This window comes from Leguminivora glycinivorella, chromosome 24 (assembly GCF_023078275.1).
Source record: "Leguminivora glycinivorella isolate SPB_JAAS2020 chromosome 24, LegGlyc_1.1, whole genome shotgun sequence".
Classification (NCBI taxonomy): Eukaryota; Metazoa; Arthropoda; class Insecta; order Lepidoptera; family Tortricidae; genus Leguminivora; species Leguminivora glycinivorella.
Window position 1 is genome coordinate 5,260,832 of NC_062994.1, and position 18,638 is coordinate 5,279,469.

Consider the following 18,638-nt stretch of genomic DNA (forward strand, 5'->3'; position numbering starts at 1 on the left):
ATACTGCCTGTGTATTATTACTCACAGACTACTAAGAAGATACTACGTATGTATTTACTTTATTAGTCACACTAGTATACTAGACACGAAAGAAAGAGCTGAATAGATAGTTTCTAGTTCTTACTGGCTGACAAGTTGCATATTTAGACTGTAAATATATTTTTAGGGAGGGTGAATCGCAAAGTAATTCAAGGTTGCTTCTTTATTTACCGCAATCACGGAATGTTCGTCAAGCTAAAGATATAATAATATACGTAAGAAAATCATTCCTTCAAAAATTGAGTCTACTGAAACGCGGTTGCAAAAATGTCTTATCTGTGCCAATAAAACGCGCTACGTTTTACGCATATTTTCAGCATTGATGAGCGTAACTTGTTACTGAAATTTTATTTAAATTAAACATTTTATTATTTCTTGGAGCTTATACTGTAGTAACTCAATAAAATTATGTTTATTTGCTGTGTATAATAAGAAAATATAAAATTAAAGAAACAACAATAAATATTCCTCACGTTCCATTTCGCTCATCACTAATCAACTTACGCTTCGTTTGTCATTAATCGAACACAACAACGCGCTAAAATCCGTGATAATCTCGATTTAATTCACTATTTCTAGTTATAATACGTGAACTGCGTTTAAAATGAGTGGTCCTAACGGCATGTTGTATGGTGGAGACGAGATCGGCGCGTTAGTGTTCGATCCAGGACACCACAGCCTGAGAGTAGGTTATGCTCAGGAAGATACTCCGAAAGCTGATATCCCGGCCGTTGTTGGAGTCGGGCCGGCTACTCATATCCCAGAGAGTGAGGAGAAAGTCCCTGATGGCAATGTTACTCAGAGCGGTAAGTATTTTCTGTGATAAAGACGTTAATACCTATCATATTTGCAAGGATTGTGAGGTATTTTATTGTAGTAAGTATTGAGGTATTTTATGGCAGTGAACTACAAAATGATTAATCCCAAAACCAAATAGGCATTTACTTTAGATACCAGTAATATTTACAAATTCCTGTTATAATGTGTAAAGTAAACATTTTTGAGTTAAATGTAACTTTTTACAAAACATTATGTTATTGTTTTTGTGAAATAAAACATATCACAACTAAAGTAGCCTCAAAATTGAACTAGATTTAACAATAACACTGCCAATGATACTCAAAACATTTTTAATATAGGAACCAAAGCGGGGAATGAGCTCCGGCACTACATTGATGTCACGGAGCTGCATGTGCCCCGTCCAGGAATGGAAGTACAGACGTACATGAAGGACGGACAGATCGACAACTGGGACTTGTTTGAGAAGATGCTTGACTATTGTTATGCTAAGGTAAGCTACAACGTAAGGTAAGGAACAAACGAGTCAATACTGCGAGAACTGAATATCACCAAGCGGCTCTCAACTATTTGTCAGGAGAGAATACTCGAGTTCTTCGGGCATATCATGCGTTCTAAACAGCACACTCTCCAAAGTAACATTATGCTCGGCCAAGTCGAAGGCCGACGCTCCAGGGGTGGAATACTGCTAAGTTGGGCTGAGACTGTGAAGAAAGCTTCTGGTTCCATGCAGAAGAGTGGAGAGAAATCACTGTTGGTCACGATCCTCAGCCATGAGGGAACGACTGAGAAGAGAGAAGGTAAGCTAAGATGCTCAAATTGATGAAAAGCTCAAATTTGAGAAAAAAAATGATAAAAAGCATATGTGTGACAAACTGAAAGGGATTCTTTGAAGGTGACACAGATGTGGAATAGTAGTAAACCCTAGACAATACTTCCTGTAAAGTGTCAAAAGTTTTTCCGAAATTTCAATGAAGGTGGCTCAATATTGCGCAGAATCACCAATGTATCAGCAAACACTTGAAAAAATGGGCTAAAGTGAGAGAGGTGCTATTTTGAAATGCTTTCCCTGTTCTATGCTTAAATACAACAATTGCTTAAATTAATGTTCAGGTTATCCGCTCCCCATCGGAACACCACCCAGCCCTGTTCACCGAAGCAGTGTGGACCACCCGGCCAGCTCGTGAGAAGCTGGCTGAACTTCTCTTCGAGAAGTACCAGGCACCGGCATTCTTCTTGGTCAAGAATGCTGTCCTCTGCGCATTTGCGAATGGGAAGTCTACGGCCCTGGTGGTCGATGCTGGAGCTAGTCAGACTTCCGCTGTTCCTGTTATAGATGGGTGAGTTAATCTTTAACCTGTGGAGCATCCTATAGACACACGGTGTCTATAAATCCGTATGTAATTTAGGGGGGCGGGCGCTCCAGGGGTTAAATCCTGCTACCCTCTGTGGGGTGTAGGGCTTGAATCATATTTCTCCATTTACTCGGTTTTGAACAGCTTGGGTAACCTCCTCCCACCCCCTCCCTAACACCCTGAGCTCTTGCTGTACAAACAGTGAGTTTCATACAATATGTTACTATGGAGTTGAATTGAATTTTTAAAATTAAATGGCCTCAGTCCATTGGTGGGACTATTTTGCCAGTGTCAAGGTGATATAAGCAAATTGTTATTGATTTTGGTACGGTAAGTACGACAGTGTTCGGTAGTTGGCACTTGTAAATTGATAGCTAGATTTTACAAGGGCACGTGGACTATCGGCCGTTGACGACAAAAAAGTGGCTAAACGCGTTTCGAGATTAATTCTTCATCAGCTTCTCACTATAACATTAGCTTACTGCATAATAAGCTATTGATATTACACTTTAAACAACATTAATGAGCAAAAGAAGGAGAAATTATTCACGACACGATACCGCTAAGATGGCGTTCGAACCGGAAGTCCTACTATGGAGTTAAAAACAGTTCTGTCAAATGTCAAGCATAGCATGTATGTTTTCTAAAATTAAGTTTGCCATACATTAAAGCCTACTTGTTCTTAGAATAGCAGACTTTTGCGGTACCAGTTATAGATAGATGAGTTAGAGACAGTAATAATTATGTTATGCTTTCAAAGTTGAAAGCTAAAATAAAACTACCGAGGAATTCTGAAGGAATAACATTCGCTGGTTTTTTCTTGGTCAATAATGCTATTGTGTATGATTTCTTCAAGTTAACAAGTTCATCTTGTTCCAGCTACGCTTTGGTAAATGCAGCTGTCCGCTCACCAATCGGAGGAGACCACCTCGCGGCTCAAGCAAAGCAGCTACTGAACAGTATGCACATACAGATGTTGCCAGTATACAGCATACAGGTATACATTACATACACTATCTTAAACAGCTGGCCGAGGGCCGCCATCTTGCTTGCGTAAACGTGGCAGCTGCCACGCGAGACGTCTGCTCATGCGCGCACGTTTGCCCCGAGCAAATTTGCGCGGCAAAATGGCGGCCGTCGGTCAGCTATTCAAAATAGGAATACGGTTCGTTACAACTACAACCCAATTTTATAATACCATGTTCTTAGAATGTAATGTTAAATATAGTATACAGATTAGTAGTAAAATGTCTAAAATTACAAAAATACCAATTTTCAGTACATCAAAATGCCAAAAATGACATTGGCCTATTACATATTACATCCAATATCCGAAATGTATTGTATTAGTTTCATAATAACCAAAATTCAAAATGACACTTTCTCAGAATACCTAAAATTTGATTTACAGTGTGCATTATATTCCTTGCACTGTGTTTTATTATTGACTTTGGTATTCATTTAGTTAATTAATGCTAACTATTTATGAAAAACTGTAAAAATACTGTTTTCATGGATACTGCCTTTTAGGCATTTTTGAGAAAGTCAAGCTTTGGTTTTAAGTTAATTTGACTTTTAGACATTTTGGGAATGCGGTAATTTGAGAAGTAGATTTAAGTCATTACAAGCTTTAGACATTTTGAGACGAATCTGTTTTGGCATTGCGACGTTTTAGGAATATGGTATTATAAAATTTGGTTGTAATGAACCGTAATCCAAAATAGTTCAGAATAGTTATAAAATAAAGTTTAAGTACCTAAAAGTATAGACTATAATGTTATTAATTCTTTTACAGAGTAAAGAAGTGATCAGAGAGCGCGAACGGGCCAGATATACCCTGAAGACTCTACCAGCCGGTTTGACCCACTCGTGGCAACAGTATATGCTCAAACGACAGTATGAAGACTTCTGTCACTGCATCGCACAGGTCAGTACTTAAACATTTACTCAATCATGGTCAGAAGTGCTTGTATTTTGTTAGGAAATCAAAGACTGTCCAATTTTTATCTTATCTTAGAAACCAGAAACTATTTTTTTAATGTAAACTGTATGTGTTACTGTAAAAGCCCGTCATCATCATCCTCCCTGCGTTATCCCGGCATTTGCCACGGCTCATGGGAGCCTGGGGCCCGCTTTGACAACTAACCCCAAGATTTGACGTAGGCACTAGTTTTAAGAAAGCGACTGCCATTTGACCTTCCAACAAAACAGTAGTAATCATACAAAAATGCTATAATCCATGTTCCGAAATCTTCTCGAGGCTGAGGCGTAGCTTTATTTAACGTTCATATGTGCATTGTAATATGCCTACTTGACAATAAAATAACCTAACCACAAAATTAAAATTTTGAAAAAAACCCCCGACATAGCGGACCGATTTTCATGAAGCATAAGAACACTCCCGACTAACTCATAAATCATAAATCAATCATTTATTCGTGATAAACAACATACAACACATATAAAACAATAAAAGCACATTCAAAAGTTAAAAGAAAAAAAAATAATTAAAAAACAAAGAAAAATAAAACACATTCATATAATTGTTTACCACGAAATGGTCCCGCCTCAGCGTAATGCTAACCACAGGGTCAGTGCTGATCTTCCGGCGAGACCATTTGTGTGCCACGGACGCGTAAACGTGCAACACGGCCTTAACAGCCTGAACGCGTCCATTTGTCGTTGGTCACAATCGGCGCCATCTTGCGCCTGCGCGTTAATTGTCATGCACGTTAACTCTGCTTTCAAACAAAAAAACTAAATCTAAATGGGTTCATCCGTTCGGGAGCTACGATGCCACAGATAGACACACAGACAGACAGACACACACGTCAAACTTATAACACCCCGTCGTTTTTGTATCGTCGGGGGTTAAAAATCATTTTCATTGTTCCAGGTGCCAGAATCGGCGTACGACGAGCGTGTCTGCGCGACCATCCCCGGCGTTCACTACGAGTTCCCGGGCGGCTACCACCAAGACTTCGGCGTCGAGCGGTTCAAGATGGCCGAGTGTCTGTTCGAGCAGAGCCTGGGCGCGCCGCATCTAGGTAGGACTGCTCCGGGCGAAGGCTCTCTAAACGGAACGATATTTTTCAAGAATCGAACTAAACTAGTTTTTCAGTGAATAACCAATTGAAGATTCTCAGAACGGAATTATATTTTTCAATAGTCTTATATAGGTAAAATCTTAGTAAAACTAAATAAAAATAAAACGCATTAAAACTATCTTAATTGGGTTACTAAAGTATTCACACATAGGAGAATAGTTTCTGTAAGCGCAAATTCGCTATCATGTTGCTCCGGTTGAAGATCCTCGAAATGGAATGATATTTTTCAAAAGTCGAACTAAAGTAGCTAATTTTGACTGCACAAATTGTGGCAATGTCAAATTTCTATAGCTATAGGGCATTCATGTGAATCATGTGACACAGTTCCACTTTTTTCTATGAATTAAGTTACTTTAATAAGACGAAAAGGTACTAGATTCGATTTATAGTATTAGTGCAAAGTTAGCTTAGACTAAACTGTTTAGAGTTTAATAAGACTAGAGGGTGTCGGTGTCGGGTTCGATCCCTGGCGTGCACTGCCACCGAGCCTTCGGCGTGGTGCGGTTCAAGATGGCCGTATGACACACTAAGGGCCATTCGCATCAACGAAAATGGAGGCTTAACCCTCCATTTACTATGAAATTTGACAGTTGACAGTCCACTAACCCTGAGTTGAGTGGCTGGTGCAAGTGCGCCTAACCAGTGCAGGCTACTAGACTCTTATCGAATTTGGCACAAGAAATGATTGTTTCCTGTAGTATTTGACATAAAAAACCAATTTTTATAGATTTTGGGTATTAAAAGTGTATGATGGCTACGTATTTTCGATTAAAAATGTGTGTAATATTTTTTTTACTTTGGCTACCGAAAACGGTGTCAGACGTAGGGTTGTAAATAGAAAAAAAACCAAATGTTTTTTTTTTCAGAATTATGAAAAAAAACATGAAAAAAAAACCGAGCACCTTGGTTTTTTTTCTAAATATGGTTTTTTTTTCAGATGAACAAATAATACGACAAATACGACAATAACGGTTTTTCGTGAGTTGTAACGTGTTTCAATAACAATAACGTACATTTTAATTCAGTATACAAACGTTTATTGGGGAATCCCCGATGCGGCGTGTAGCATGGAGAGGCGGTGGTGTTGCCAACAGTAAATAGTGATAACTACAAACTACAGATTTCGTAAATGTTACTTTTATAAGACCAGAAATTAAAGTTATTTGTTTAATAGTTAACATTAAGTCTAAAAAACCGTATAAAAGTATTAACTACTTTGCAAATTTTGAGATTTCGTACTTTAGAAAAAAAACTGTTTTTTTTTCACGGTTTTTTTTCATGTTTTTTTTCAAGCCAGAAAAAAAACCGTTTTTTTACAACCCTAGTCAGACGTGTAGTGACGTCATAGAACCTAACTTAACTTAATGTCGAGTCAATCACTGACATGATGAACTTTATGCCTCATAACTTAAATGTCAGAAAATTTTGAGTTCAATTCGGTTTACGTCATGCGCAGACGTTACAGATAATTACGTTAAAGTAAACTTTATAAACGTTTTTTTGTGGTTTTCAAGTCGTAAAAAATATGTTGGTATTTTTTTTTTCGGTTAATTGGACAGTAATAAATAATATAAATAGACTTTAAACAAGGGTCAAGTAGGCTATTGACCGTATATTTATTCTGTGGGCAGCGTGCGCAGCGGCGGCGGCGTGCGACGCGGACGCGCGGCCGGCGCTGTGGGGCGCCGTGGTGGCGTGCGGCGGCGGCGCCAACACGCCCGGCTGGCTCGAGCGACTCGCCAAAGGTACAGTACAACTCTACTCTCCTCTCTCCTGAGGACATCACGAACGTTTCTTTATTTCAGCCTAGTTAAACATGTCAATCGTACAGGAGGGTATAAACATGAATAAACATGGTACACTTATATAGTGTAGCGGAACATAAACGAAGCCTAGACGTTACGTTATCACCTAAATCTAGATAATTTGTGATGTGTTGATTTTTTGCTTACTTGATATGTTTTTTTTTTTTTTCAATTTATTTTTAAAGGGCCTTTATAAAAATTACATATCGGCCCTGTCAGTCTGCTTTTCATGGCCTCAAACCTCAAATTACATTGTTAAGAATAGAGTCCGCCAACGTATACATCATATTCGCTGTGTCTGAAGTTGGTTTACTCAAAATGTGTATAAAGGCGCAAACGTCATATGGGTTTAGGTTGGCGGAGACTTCTTAGCCTCTCTGAGAACTCGATTTTTATTGCACTCTATCAGAACATGATAAACAACTTTGATGTGTTTATTTGTTATGCTTTTATGTATTTTAGTTTTTATTTGAAATAAATGAATAAATAATAAAATACATAAAATAGTACTCACACGTGAATCCAACTTGGAGTAGTGATAGACTCTAAGTGACGGGCGCTGATCGCAAGGAATTGCGACTCCGTGCTGTGAAACATATCCAGTTTGCTGTCGCTGGCCAGTATGTCATTGAGAGGGGTTAACGCATGGTGCAGTGGAGAGTGCGACAGAGCATAGGTGCGCCACCGGGATTGCAAATAGGGTCCATATTGGCTCATATAAAATTATTGTTTATACCGATTTGTGCTCCGAATGATCATTTCTCATAATTTTACTTATCATAATTTTGTTTCATTATCAATAGTACTACTGTCACTGTTCATAATAATAATTTGGCCGAACTTCTATACAAATATTTAATAACATTCATAATTTTATGTTTAAGAAAGTCATTCATCATTAAGTTTTGGGGAAAACTTGTGCCACTTATAGAAGCGCGCTTTTAGCTTTTACAGTGACATGTACAATTTACATTAAAAAGTCGTTCACAGTCAACCTAACACGCTCCTCCTCGCTACGCTCGTCGTCGCACCTAACTGGACTCTATCATATGTGTTTTCTGCTCTGTTAACAATAACATAACGATAAATAAATTATATTACTCGCAATCGTTATGATCAATAAGTATATAAACATTAACATTAGTATAAAATGTATTTATGATGAATGACATTATGAACATAAGTCATTCGAAGTTACGATAGTTATTAACATAAAATTGTTATAAATAATTATCATTATAATGTAAAATTTTATAAGAAACATTTTCGGACTACCAATAATCTATGTACCAATTTTATATGAACTTTGGCGCACCCTGGCTAATAGTCTGTCGACGGGGACGGAGTTCTAAACCGGTGACTGGACGCACTTTGAGTGAAATGAGCGACAACGAAGGGTTAGAAATTTGGCCGCGTATTGTCCTAAAGAAGAATCTTAAAAGGGACAAATCCTTCTGCACTCTAGTTAGAGATCCATCCATTGAACAGTAAACTTTTCGCAGAATTGGCGGCGCGCGCGCCCTCCGCGCACCGCCTCAAGTCGCACGCCGCGCCCTCGGCTACGGAGCGCCGGTTCGCCGCTTGGATCGGTATGTATTACCAAACACCTATATAACTTCCTATAGACAGATAAAGTCTAAGAAAAAAACGTACCCCAAAACCATACAGAAAAAGGTACGATTAGCTAGATGGCGATACACCTTTGGGGTACGCTCGGCTAGATGGCGCTAATCCTGCCTACTTCCAACTAAGTACATAACAAATTTAGAAGTTATATATATTAATTTGTATATTTAACTATTTAATAAGAATACTGTATAAAAGAGACTGAAACGACTCCACAGTCAAACTAATTGTAGTTTTGTGGAGCATTGTATTTAAGTTATGTTTTGTAATTCTTGAGTATAAAAAATAAATAAATAAGATATTAATATTTGACATTTTAAAACATATCAAGCTCAGAATATGGGCCAAATTGTCAAAACTGAGGTTCAAAAGTTTTAAGCCCGTGTCGAGAGATGGCAGTCTATGCACTGTGATTACACATTTTACTTTGACAGTAACTCTCTTTAATACTCGATCCTCTTTGGTATTACTATTCCCTACTACCGGTAGACTGAAAGTACTTTGATTCGTGGGATAACTTTGATCATCGATTTTTGAAGAACACTCGATCGCTTGTATTTAGCTTTACGGGTCAATTGCAGAAAAAAATTGCCTTTCGGTGAATTTTGTGTCCCGTGAAAACAAGGTCGATTTAAAAACCAAAATAATACTCAGGATTAGCTACGGCGATTTCCTTCAGTGAATATTGCCTTTTTTTATATAGCTTTATTTTTAAACGTTTGATGAAGATGTTACAAAATATATACCGTTTTAGATGAATTTATTACACGTTTGAGGAAAAAAAAATTAATATATTATGTGAAAAGTTCTCAGATTTATATTCTTACGTTACATTTCGTTATGTAACGAAACTGAGAATTAGCCTTTTTTCCATAATGATAGACGCTTTTATTTTTATCAGTTTCGTTACAAAATTCATCAGTTTCATTAGAAAATCTAAAAGGTACAATTTTTTTGCGATTGACACGCATATAATATACAAATACTTAAATACGTAGAGAACATAACAAATATTTGGGTGTAACACAATAAAAGCTCTCCATTAAGTATTTATTTTACTTACTATTCGTACAAGACCTACATAAACATAATTCACGACCGGTCTGGCTCAGTCGGTAGTGACCCTGTCTATTAAGCCGGGGTCCTGGGTTCGAATCCCGGTAAGGGCATTTATTTGTGTGATGATCACAGATATGGGATCATCCACATATTACGTCACACCAAATTTCAGGTTTTTGGAGGTTTTTTATCCCTTTAACTGGGATTGTCACATTTAGTATGACCCCCCCCCCCCTTACACTGTGACGTAATATATGGATGACGCCTATTTGTTCCTGAGTCGTGGATGTTTTCTATGTATATAAGTATGTATTTATCTATTTAAGGTGGCTCGCTTTCCATACAAAAAACATCTACCATTTATTTAGTCACCGCACACTACAACTAAATAAAAATATGCGCATACATCTACTATACATTATCCATCGTCGCGGTAGTGAATGAAATACATTGTTTCATACAGAAATCATGGACAAATCCATGTGAATTTTTTATTAATTTTACGTAAATGTGCGTGCCAAATTTTGTGTACAGACACAGAGCCGTCATATTTCGCGCATTTTTAATTGACATTGTCATCAGTGACACTTGGCTCTTGACAAGTAATTATTAAAGATATTGGTTTAGTTAACTCAAGCAGACTCAGAAATAAGCATTTTGTCAATAAAGATACATATCGTATATTTCGGCACTGCTAATGTAAATCGAAATGGCGTCTTGGTCAAATGCACCGATTATGAAGCAGGAGATCTTGAGTTCCAACCCGCAGTTTTTTTTAATCATTTGAACTTTTTTTGCATTTTTTTTATATTTTTTAAATGGAATATTTGACTATTACTATATTGCTCTCCTATTTTTTATTTTCATACAAAAATACAATACAATCCTTTATTATGCCTTTGTTGATAAAATAAAATATTACACGTCTGGTATAATACATTATACATAGGTCATAGTGTGGGCATAGTATTAGTAATGTATTGCATTTACTGAGCTGGTTGACCTATGTTATTGTTGTGTGAATGTTTTTCTTCAACAACTAAATGGTTATACCTATACAAGAATATAATAGCAAGAATATGGGTAGCTTTTGCACATTGTAATTTTTCCTCAGTCACTCGTTGACCACGAACGCTGTAAAGTGTTCGAAACATCGGGATGAATTTTAAACTCATTATACGCGATTTAATCCGTTTTCATAGTTTTTATTTCATGATTAACTATCGCGGTAACTGAAGACAATATTAACTAAATGGTTACAAATAATAATTATCATCAAATTATCATCAATATAATCTGGTCCAGGCAGGCAATTATGGTCGCGCGATAAATGATAAAACATCTGGCCGTCCCTATAATCGCACTTACTAATAGTGCGACAGGGACGGCCTGATATTTTATCGTCTATCGCGCGACCATGCTACCCGTGCTGTACTAGCTTTTGCCCGCGGCTTCGCTTGCGTTAGAAAGAGACAAAAGTAGCATATGTCACTCTCCATCCCTTCAACTATCTCCACTTGAAAAACATGTCAATCCGTCGCTCCGTTTGGCCGTGAAAGACGGACAAACAAACAAACACACATTATCTTTGGTGAAACAACGAATTCTTCCACTTCAGATTATAGAGTAACCAGCTTTTCCCATTTATAATAAACTAGCTTTTGACCGCGGCTTCGCTCGCGTAAGAAAGAGACAAAAAGTAGCCTATGTCACAGCACTCTCCATCCCTTCAATTAAATCCCCTTAAATAATCACGTCAGTTCGTCGCTCCGGTTTTGCCGTGAAAGACGGACAAACAAACAGACACACACCCTTTCCCATTTGTAATATTAGTATGGATTTGACATTATTATTTATATTTAAATAATTATATATGTATAGCCCAATTTCGTCGGGAACAGCGTGTTATGTAATGGCGTCGTTGGTGTACAGTCGTCTGTCACGCCGTGAAGGTGCGTTCGATTCCCAGGATTCTATAAACTTTTTGTATTTTTTTGGATATAAGTTTCGTATTTTTTATTGACCGAGCAAGAATGGAGAGCCGAAGGTATCAATTTTATCTTAGAGAACATATTGATTTTTTTATTGTCATTTTGATTTTCTATTTTTTTCTAAATACAATATATTCTCGAAATTACTCCTTAGATAAAAAAAGTCCACTTGAGTTTTTAAAGCATTATGTTACTCAGTTAACTATTGCATTTTCATTTACTAATTTAAGATTTCAAAAGCGATTTGAATACCCTTACTCTATCGAAAATAAACAATTAGAAAAAAAAAAACATTCGAATCGTAGTTTAGAAACTAAAATTTATCTATACTTTTTGGAATTTTATTTTAATTTTTAATATCAGATTAGGATAATTATGTTAGAAATTCTGAGTTCGACGAACCCAAAAATTATTACCATGTAAGAGAATAGGTTTTTTATCTTTTTTGTGGAAAACGCTCAGTAACTACTGTACGAGTACATATACATTTGTGTATAATAATAAAACAAAAAATAGTGTCTCATAGTGTTGTGTTCCTGCCGGTGAGTAAGGCTGCCAGAGCTCAACGAGGATGCGGGGTGCTGACGACGGGAGGACTTACGGAACTAATTTGTTCCGTCTATTGTCCTTTGAGTCGTCGGCAACCCAAACCTTCCTTTGAACTTGTACACTCCTTTTTGCTGTGCACACGCAGCAAAGGGGAGTGTACGAGTTTCTAATGGGGCGGCAACGCGCATGCGACACTCTTTGAGTTGCAGGTGTCCATAGGTTACGGTGACCGCTTTCCATCAGGCGGACCATATGCTTGTTTGCCACCGACGTAGTATTAAAAAAAAAAAGAGAATAAGTCCTGGATTCGAACCCAGTACTTCCATGCAAATCATGCGATGGCACGTATTTACCGCAAGGCTATTTAAACAAGCTGTCGCCGCGTGAAATTATCGACTAGAAGGAATACAAAAACACTGTTTGTATGTGTGAGTGGTACTTAAAAATAGTGTAAAATAGTAAATTTATCTACATTAAGGGGATTAACGTTACAATGAGAATTTGAATGTTTGTTGTAATACGTCACTTTTAATATTAAATGTTCGCGAAGCATAATTGAAAGTATATAAATGCCTGTACGACTCCACAAAAAAAATAAGACTGGTAATTTGCAGATTAACGCCATCTAACGCAGCCTGAGCTTCGGGTAACCTAGGCGAGCCACCTTAAGTATGTATATCGTCGCTTAGTACCCATAGTACAAGCTTTGCTTAGTTTGAGGCTAAGTTGATCTGTGTAAGGAGTCCCCAATATTTATTTATTATTTATTTATTTATATTTTCTTACAGGTGGTTCCATCCTAGCATCGATCGGGTCATTCCAACAGATGTGGATATCATCACAGGAGTATGACGAGGGCGGCAAGGGGCAACTCGAGAGGAAATGTCCATAAATCTTACATGTAGGCTTATAAAATAGTGGTAGCTTATTCATAAGTATTAGATTAAATGTGACGTTTGCTATAAAAGGTAACGCATTGTCGCTTGTCATAGGAGAGCATTTCTTTTTTTTGCCACATTTATGAAGTGTGATATTTTTGAAAAAAAAAAGCTATTTCTACTCAGAATTACTAGCCTTTTCAATCCTAGTAGTAAAAAAATTATCCCATATGATTTTTTCTTCTTTTGTTAACATTTTCCGTACATTTTGTATGGGGTAACAAAAGAGGAAAGTAACAAAAATGTATGGAAATTCTGGGACACTTTTTGTCTCCCAGTGAGATTGAAAGTACTCGTGATTCTGAGTACAATTGACCTAAATTTCCCTAAAACAATAAAAAAAAAATATTGGCAAAAAAAAAACGAAATGCTCAGGAATAAGTAAGGAAAGAGTTGTAACCTGGTTGTAACTCTATACATCAGTAAATGCAAATTATTTGTAGTGACATCTAGCGTCATTCATGCGTATATTATCAGTACTGCTACTTGTTAATAGATGTCGCGACGAACAAAAAGTCTAATGCTCAACAATTTTTAGCTAATATTACAATACTAATGAACACAAGTTAAATTATAATCTATTGAAAATATTTCAACCAACCTGAGTTTGGTTCACACGGGGGGCAAGAACCATACCGTTCTGCCCTAGGGATGGACAGAGGGCGCTACGAGTCCTTGTATAGATTACTCATATGAGAGATAATTTCGACCTCGACAGCTGTGACCTGGGTGGCCGAGCGGATAAAGAGGCATTTCCCGCGATTGGAAAGTACGCTGGTTCGATTCCAGCCTCAGGCACCAGAGGACTTGGTCACTTTTTCTTTCATATGTGTAATTTATTTCGGTTTTAATATTACAATAGTATTAATCAGTATTCTGTTTTCAATTCCTTCTGCTTGTAATATAAGTTGTAAACAGTTTTGATATTACATTTTTGGCAGAAGAGACACTGTTGACACCTAGTGTCGAGTAGTGGTACTGATAATTTACGCTAGTTGTCGCGTGAATGACGCTAGATGGCACTACAAATAACTTTCATTTACTGATGTGTGGAGTTACAACTCTTCCCGGAATAAGTAATTATTCCTCTATGATTGTCATAAAGCTGAGTATACACCTGCAAGTTATGAAACAGATATGCAAGCAAGAGATGCAGATTTTTTTTTTTAATACCACGTCGGTGGCAAACAGGTATACGGTCCGCCTGATGGAAAGCGGTCACCGTAACCTATGGACGCCTGCAACTCAAGGGGTGTCACATGCGCGTTGCCGACCCATTAGAAACTTGTACACTCCTTTTTGAACCCCATACTGTAGTTCATCGGGAATACCTCGGCAGGGAGCTCATTCCACAGCCGGAGCGTCCGCGGAAGGAAATTCCTCTGAAACCGCACGTTACGCGACCATTTAGGTCACTGCCACCAAATACTATGTAAACTCTACGAGTTAATACGTGCAGCTTGGTGCCAAAGTTGGCAACACGCGCACTAGCGCCCCTAGCGGCATGAGTTGATCAAAATAGTTTAGTTCATACAGTATAAAATTAAAAAAAGTCACACATTCTTATTTTTTTTGTTTTATTCCGTCTAGAAATGTTAAAGTAGATCAAGTAATCGCATTTTCTATTTTAATTTACTAAAATAAAAGTCAGACAAGCTACTTTGAACAACTCGTACCGCTAGATGGCGCTAGTAAAATTGTTGCCGCTCCATTGTATGGAAAACGTCAGAAGCTGCACGTATTAACTCTATAGTATTTGCTGCCACTCACTCTTACCCATAGTTGCATCTCAAAACTTGCAGCAATAACTTGCTGGTGTAAACTCCGCTTAAGGTCGAAATTTGCACGTATCTTTGTACGAATGAGTTGTAACAGCGTTTTTTTGCTTAAGCGACAATGTGTTAGCTTTTGATTGAAAACGGCACGACGTGGCTTTACATTACAAAAGGGCCTGTGGTTCTTTTTGTGAAGTTAATCTTAGCCCGTCTATACACGGGGTAACTATCTACATCTACTCTATACAGTGCGTAAACGTAATAAGGGCGATAAATGAAACCAGGGTGGCTAGCCGAATGGCACAATCGCTCACGAAACGCTCACGAAACGAAGCGCTAGTAGATATCTATCTCTATCGCGCTTGCGTATTGGCGCGACAGAGCCAGCGGCGTATCGCTTTCGTTTGGCGTCGGAGAAATGCCATTCGGCTACGGGGCCTGGCATATAATTCAATATTGTTATCATTAATTAACAGGTGTTTTTGAGTTACTCTTAATTTCCAGCCCATGATTAATTTTGGAAAAATTTCCCAGCAGCAATGTACTGTAAAAGGGGTTGCAATGACAATCAATGACAACTGTCAACGAGCGTTTAACGCGAGTGTGTTTGCATTACGTTGCGGGCCGAATTAATTTGTATGGATAAAAAAATATTTCAATTTTAAGTAAAAGTTATCTAATTCCATTTTTTATGTCCTATACTCACCACCGTTAAGAGGTTCGCCCGTATTAGGTTTACACCCTGTATAATAAACATTTTGGTAAAAACGGATCTAGTTTTAGGTAAAATTAAATGTAATGTGTATTATGATATTATATGGAAATTGTTGGAGTAACATTCTACGTCTTAAATAAATAGTATATTATGTAAACGCCACTACGGCCCCATTTCTCGGAGCTACAAGTTACAATTTACAAGCGATTCTCAATGTCTAATAACATCGGGGTTTTGGGAGCGGGAATGAATTCGTGTACTTGTAACTTTGTTTATAGTAATTTGAATTACTGAAATATGTATTTAACTATGTAACTGGCTCCAAATGTACCTAGAAATGTTAAAGTAATGTTTATCTTTTATTGTTTTCACCATTTTTGGGCTAGTGTAAATCATTCCCGCTCCCAAAACCCCGACGTATGCTAATATGACAATTTGGAAAGAGACTTCCGCCAGGGGCGGCTCACTCCGCGATCCTTTCGCCGCGCTACAAGTACATGCCGGCGGCCGCGAGTTCGCGGCCCATTCAGTGGCGACGACCTTCGCGCGGCGCAATAGAATTCAATGTCGTCTGCACGCGTGCGGTCCGTTTGTTAATGTAGGTAAGAATTTAGAATGGCGGCGTTTTGTGAACATCAAAGGAGTGAGCCTTCTGTACTTGTACTATTATATATTCTGTGCTTCCGCTTGTAACTTGTAACTTTCAGTTTTGACAAATGGGCCACTGTTCTAATTTTGAGTAATTTTCTAGTTAAAATTGAACGAAAACCAAGAAAGTACGAGTACATGCAAAATAAGAACCTAAAACGTTTTATTTATCAAAATACGCATGTGGGGGTTTACTTTTCTCTGCAGCTGGCTGTACTTGGGTGCGTTTGCGAATGAACCAGAAAAGTGGCTTTCCACAGAGAGGAGCCCTTATGCTTAATGTGCAAAAAATACCATTTCAGTACAGATGGTGTTTTTATTACGCACTAGTGCGAGAAGTGGTTCATTATATGGCAGGTCGAAACTTCGGAGGTCCATCTGTACTGAAAAACGTCGTTCGATACACGTGCGAAAAGGGAATTCGTAACTCGTGTCGATTTAAAACACTCCCTTCGGTCGTGTTTTAATTTATCGCCACTCGTTTCGAACTTCCTCTTTTTCGCACTTGTATCGAAATGTACCATTTTATGATAATTTATGAATTTCCATGTGAAAACATTTTATTTTACGTATAGATATTATGAAAACCCACAATATCATTGTTTGAATGTGAAATATGACTGAATAAAGTTTTAAATCAATTTCTGATTCGTTTTTGTTACAACCCAATATTTTCACACTTTAAGGGCCACTTGCACCAACAAAAATGGAGGGTTAACCCACCATTTTATATGGAATTTGACAGATGACAGCCCACTAACCCTGAGTTAAGTGATTGGTGCAACTGGCCCTAAAGGAATTTAAATAAAAATCAACTAATATTTTGTATAATTTATTTTCCTAATTATATTACATAACATTAATTTCCTAATACGATCCAGTCGTCAGAATGCATAGATAAGGCCTAGTTAGTTAGTAATCAGATGCCCTAACGCGAAAAAAAAACACCACATCAATTGATAAAAAGGTTCTTTTGATCTTTAAGGCACTGGTCCCACCGCGAGCTAGTAAACTATGAGCTATCGGCTATAAAAACGAACAAAAGATAATCACTCCCGTGTAAATAAAAGAGACACGGCGATGTTTATAGTTACTCGCCCAGCGGTGAGCTATCAAAATCGCCGTGTCTCTTTTATTTGCACGGGAGTGCTTATCTTTTGTTCGTTTTTATAGCCTATAGCTCATAGCTTACTAGCTCCCGATGGGACCAGTGCCTCAACAACAGAAAGTTGCATTATACACAAGAATGCAAAGTAATTTCATACTGATTTTAAGTTAATGTCCTAAGCTGGTAGAATAGACGTTTAAACAGTTACATGTTTTACAGTTAGTATTTTGCGTGTTGGTGTGGTGAAAAATTTTGATTTTACTCTGTGGAAAAGTTTGTATAACCGGTATATCCGCTCATGCTAGTATTAATACCCGAGCAAGCGAGACCCCCAATATTGAACCACGAGCGTAACGAGTGGTTCGTTAAGTGGAATCTTAAGAGGATTTCAAGGCACGAAGGTTTTGTTTAACTTCGTGGTAAACACATTCACTATACCAGACAAAAATGGCGCACTACTTCAAAAACCGGTCGTAATTTATATCATAACCAGGGCGGCTCACTCCGCCATTCTATCGCAGCGCTACAAGTACATGTCGGCGGCCGCGAGTTCGCGGCCCATTCACTGGTGATGACCCTTCGCGCGGCGCGATAAAATTCAATCTCTGCTGCTCGCGTGCGATCCGTTTGTTAGGTAAGAATTTAGAATGGCGGAATTATGTGAACATCAAAGGAGTGAGCCTTCTGTACTTGTACTATTATATTCTGTGTCATCACCACCCACTTCTATGGCGGGAACCCTCTCGGCGGGTTTTCCGGCATCTGACTAGTGGCATCGATTAAGTTAAGTTTTTAAAATTAAATGGCTTCAGTCCATTGGGACTATTTCGCCAGTGTCAAGGTGATATGAGCTAATATTAGTAATTTTAACCGGCCGTTTACGACAAAAAAGAGGCTAAACGCGTTTCGAGAACAATTCTTCATCAGCTTCTCACTACACCATTAGTTTACTGCATAATACGCTATCAATATTACACTTTAAACAACATTAATGAGTAAAAGAAAAATAAATTATTCACGACACGAAACCGCTATGATGGCGTCCCAACCGGAAGTCGGAAGTGGCATCGATTGCAGACGTTTCTGCTAATCAGAAGTTAAAATCTGACTAAAGTTTGCGAGTGC

At 37.9% G+C, this 18,638-nt stretch overlaps 1 protein-coding gene across 1 annotated transcript; it reads left to right on the forward strand.

Moving 5' to 3' along the window:
- The first annotated feature begins 551 nt into the window (after nt 1-551).
- Nucleotides 552-13,419, forward strand: LOC125238738 (actin-like protein 6B). The gene is made up of 9 exons (XM_048146159.1): nt 552-845; nt 1,179-1,330; nt 1,951-2,177; nt 3,072-3,189; nt 3,988-4,119; nt 5,089-5,239; nt 6,931-7,044; nt 8,607-8,693; nt 13,118-13,419. Exons 1-9 carry the CDS (start codon nt 644-646, stop codon nt 13,219-13,221), a joined length of 1,287 nt encoding a protein of 428 aa, XP_048002116.1. The 5' UTR covers nt 552-643; the 3' UTR covers nt 13,222-13,419.
- The last annotated feature ends 5,219 nt before the right edge of the window (nt 13,420-18,638 follow it).